General features: G+C 40.6%; 1 protein-coding gene across 2 annotated transcripts; it reads right to left on the reverse strand.

Moving 5' to 3' along the window:
- Positions 1-247: 247 nt before the first annotated feature.
- bpgm (2,3-bisphosphoglycerate mutase) lies at positions 248-3,559 on the reverse strand. Of its 2 annotated transcripts, none has more exons than XM_030730518.1 (3): positions 3,465-3,559; positions 2,345-2,966; positions 248-1,850 (listed from the first exon to the last, which is right to left on the reverse strand). In XM_030730518.1, the coding sequence occupies exons 2-3, from the start codon at positions 2,943-2,945 to the stop codon at positions 1,675-1,677; spliced, it is 777 nt and encodes a 258-aa protein (XP_030586378.1). In that variant the 5' UTR covers positions 2,946-2,966; positions 3,465-3,559; the 3' UTR covers positions 248-1,674. The 2 variants fall into 2 exon arrangements, with proteins under 2 accessions (XP_030586378.1, XP_030586379.1); XM_030730519.1 differs by lacking the exon at positions 3,465-3,559 and adding an exon at positions 3,055-3,071 and having other exon boundaries at positions 2,345-2,967.
- Positions 3,560-4,160: the final 601 nt, after the last annotated feature.

The following is a 4,160-nucleotide window of genomic DNA, read 5'->3' on the forward strand; positions in this document are numbered from 1 at the left end:
CGAACTGACTCAGTTGTTATTGTTTCCAGTGGGCTCAAGGCGACCGGAATCCAAATTGCAAGCATGTCTGTACTTCCAAAACAAGCATTATTGTTTATTTTCTGATTTGTTTCAATTGCTCCATCACATAATTTACAGTTAACTGTATATCAAGAAGACATCTGGGAATCCCTTTTCCTCAAAAATAATGAACAATCTGATAAAAACAAAGCTGAAAACGAACAATAACACAGAAATAACTCAAGTGTTTTAGGAAAATTAGAATTCCCTTTATTTCATCTTGAAAGGTGAGAACAGCAGGGAAGTTACAAATATATCAGTGTTTCTACCCTTTAGTATCTAGAAATGTTCAAAATGTGTCCATTTCGCCTGTTGAGCTAACAAACCGGTACACGTTACAGTGGCAGCAAAATGCAACAAACAAAAATATAGACACACAAATGATAAACAGTACTTACAACATATTAAGAACATTAAAGCGGCGTGAGCCACAAACAGTGGTGAGACAGTTCTGCTGTAAGACAATGTGCAGACAGCGACATTTTCAGTCATTACATGAGAAACATCAAACGGCCCATGTAGACAGTAATTTAGAATAGAAATTATTAGTTATCATGCCGATAGATCTATGATTTTAAGCCACAGTGTTTCAAACTCAATCTGTTCTGTGTCAGAGTTAATGTACTGTATAAACCACACAGAAAAGCAGATTCAGCTGTTTTACTTATTGAGCATCAGTAACTTGTACGCATTATAGTTCAGCATATTTACAGCCTTTCAGTGGCTCATAATTACCCAATTCTTGGAATGACCAGCCTAGCTTTTTAAATATTCTGAGGTAAGATTTGTAAACAGAGTGCTTTTACTCTTTCAGTGGACCTATTCTGCTGATTTCCAGCTCCATATTTATATTTTTGAACTCTACACGAGTAGCTTTGCATGATTCACAGTTCAAAATAATCCTTATTTATCTTACAGTTGGCCTTTGCGCACCCTAGGTTCATCCGTTTTAGCTCTTCTCCCTTTAAATTTATTAAGGATATCCCTTCTCAGATTAGAAAAGAAAATGCCTGAAACTGAGTGTTTAGCTGGTTTCAGACAGCTGAAGCCTGAGCTTTTGGCAATGTAACAGCATACACATGAAAGAAAATAGGGAAAAGCATAATAGGCTCACTTTAAATAACAGACCTGTTCGAAAAGCTGAATAAATACGGAAGGCACATATTAAAAATCCAGTAGAATAAACCTAAAGCTCAACTTTGTAACACAAAAACATTGTTTAGAAAGGAAATATATTATTTTAAGTTTTTTTCTGCATCACTGCTTTGCTGTGAATCTGTAAAGTAGAGTCACTCAGTAACTAAATAAATAAATACATTAAAGTCGACATACAGGCATTCACAGGGGGATCAAGATACAGACCAAATGCTTCCTCAGTGCTTACACAAAACACAATTCATCACAACAATTAAACATTTGCACACACATCTCTGAACTTCTCAGCAGAACAGCAACCTGTTGTTGTTACTGTCTAATATTAGTATATAATTTACTGTATTATATAATGAGTTATTCAAGTTTGTTGAAGAGTTTGGTGTTCACCAGACCTAATAAAAAGTGCACAGAAGCAACAAGAACAGAGCTATGTTAAGTCTTACAACTATTGCAGTGCATTCAAGTTGTTGTTTTGGCTTTTCCCTGGTCTTCCACCTTTTTAATGGCTGCCTGAATCTTCGCCTGGTCTCCCAGCAGCTGTCGAGGTTTCACAGGCTTGAGGTTTTCATCCAGCTCAAGCAACACAGGTATCCCTGTAGGTAACGTCACGCCGGCAATGTCCTCATCTGATATACCTGCACAAAGGAAGTGAAATATTAAACTCATGGCCAATTTTCAATCATTCAGTTTGAATTACTGCAAAATAATGAGATCATACAGCACCAGTCAAAGGTTTGGACAAACTTTTGACTGGTGCTGTAATGACTGTCTGTTCTAGACTGTATGTATGTACAACATGTGCTGTGTGTGATTATCTACTCTAACAGCCAATATGTGTTAAGTTACAGAGTAGGCAGTATAAGTAGCTTGATAAAAGGTCAGTTATGGCGTTATGGAGTTCACGGCCACGGCAAACGTAATATAAACTCATTGACCTTTTTGCAAGAGGTCAACCACTTTCCAATTCTGGAAGTGAAATATGTCCTTTCCAATTCATTGACTCTTATGACCAGAAACAGCAGACTGTAGAGTTGAGGAGCAGCTGCTGATTTCAACTACAGTAAATGCATTCACCCCACAGAGACAAAACCTCAGTGAGCACTGTTTATAGTAGCTTAGGGTACCATACCTTCCAGGTGTTTCAGCAGGGCCCTGCAGCTGTTTCCATGAGCAGAAATGAGGACGGTCTTGCCTTTCTTTATCTCTGGCACCACAGTGCTGTCCCAGTATGGCAGCAGCCTGTCCAGTACCTCCTTCAGGCTCTCAGCTCGGGGAAGGTCCACCTTTGAGACATCACAAGTGGTGTATCTGCGGTCGTTGTAGATTTCATGGAAGTAAGGGTGGGATTCATCAATCGGGGGTGGAGTGATGTCATAGCTCCTTCTCCACAGCTTCACTTTTTCCTCTCCGTGTTGTTGAGCCATTTCTGCCCGGTTGAGTCCAATCAGAGAACCATAGTGTCGTTCATTAAGCCTCCAGGACTTGACGACAGGGACCCACTCCTGACCCATAGCCTCCATCACCAGCCATGCTGTCTGGATCGAGCGGCTAAGTATGGAGGTGAACACTAAATCAAACTTGTATCCCTGCTCCTTCAAGAGCCTACCACAGTCCTGGGCCTCCTGCACCCCATTCTCACTCAGCTTCTGGTCCACCCAGCTGCAGAATCGGTTCTCTTTATTCCAGGCCCCTTCTCCATGTCTCAGCAGAAATAGTTTGTACTTGGACATCCGGAGAGCTTGCTGCAGGCACCTGTACAAATTCAGGAGAAATTAGGATAGAAGCAATGTGGAGGACGATCGACAAGTAAAGCTTTAACACAGATGTGAGGAAGGATACCACTAGTGTGCAGCTTGCGATGGAAACCCTGAATGAATTGCATGTTTGTGGAGCAGGGAGTTCTTTTAGGAGAGCCACCAAAAGGTCAGAGGTTGTTTTTAGCAGACTGAGAGTGGCTAGCTACACCAGATACACTTATTAACCCTCACGTTTTCAATGCGGAAGATAAATAAACAATTAAAGACACCTAAACCAATTTATGAGCATCTTTTTGTCATCACGTTTTTCCTTGCTAAACTGAAAGGATAAGCGATGATACCTAAACAGAGCTATAATGCCACTCGCATTATGGCCGCTCAAACCGAGATAAAGAGAAGACCAATATATTTAAACACAGAACTGTAAATATTGAGATATCTCATCCTGATTATCCTCAGACTGATCAGGATACCGTAAAAGCGCCGTCTTACCCCCTTTTGGGTTTTATATCCGGCCTAAATGTTGTTGGCACTCTCGTTGACAGCAGCAGCACACCGCAAACCAAGCACAACAGCGTTCCCTGATACGTTGTCGATTGACTCTCAAGCCGTCCAATCGTAATGTCGAATGCCACACATGGGCGGTACCATTGCCGCACGTTATGGCTATATAAGACATGTTCAGCGTGGCTGGAGAAACTGGGGGCAGGGGAGGAGGCGTTTCCTGTGTCACAACAACTGTGGCTGTGTTGCAGTGTGAATATGACAAAATCAGCCCGAAGTCAAAGTTTCATTTGGAATTAAATGAAATAACTGATAAGAAGACACAGAGGCTGCGTTTGGAGAATTTTGAGCATGGAAATAAATCTGGAAAATTCCTGGCAAACCAGTTAAAACTGAATAAAGAAAAAAACAGCTATTCCTTCTATTAAAGACACAACTGGTAACATTATACATGACCCACAACAAATAAATAAATGTTTCAAAGACTTTTATGAAGCCTTATACTCATCACAGATTAATCCATCTGATACTGCTATTGAAGAATTTCTTAACAGTATAAATCTACCAAAGCTAAATGATGAACGGGTTCAGGTCTGGATTCACCTCTCTCAACGTCTGAATTCCAGGATGCCCTACAGCATCTCCCAAATAATAAGGCCAGATGGTTTTACAGCTGAATTTTAT

This window comes from Archocentrus centrarchus, chromosome 6 (assembly GCF_007364275.1).
Source record: "Archocentrus centrarchus isolate MPI-CPG fArcCen1 chromosome 6, fArcCen1, whole genome shotgun sequence".
Classification (NCBI taxonomy): domain Eukaryota; kingdom Metazoa; phylum Chordata; class Actinopteri; order Cichliformes; family Cichlidae; genus Archocentrus; species Archocentrus centrarchus.

Bases quoted from the DNA above. Each gene is read 5' to 3' on its own strand.
- bpgm (XM_030730518.1), bottom strand. From the start codon at position 2,945: ATGTCCAAGTACAAACTATTTCTGCTGAGACATGGAGAAGGGGCCTGG. The intron at 1,851-2,344 runs GTATGGTACCCT...TCCTTTGTGCAG, and splicing joins CCTGCTGAAACACCTGGAAG to GTATATCAGATGAGGACATT.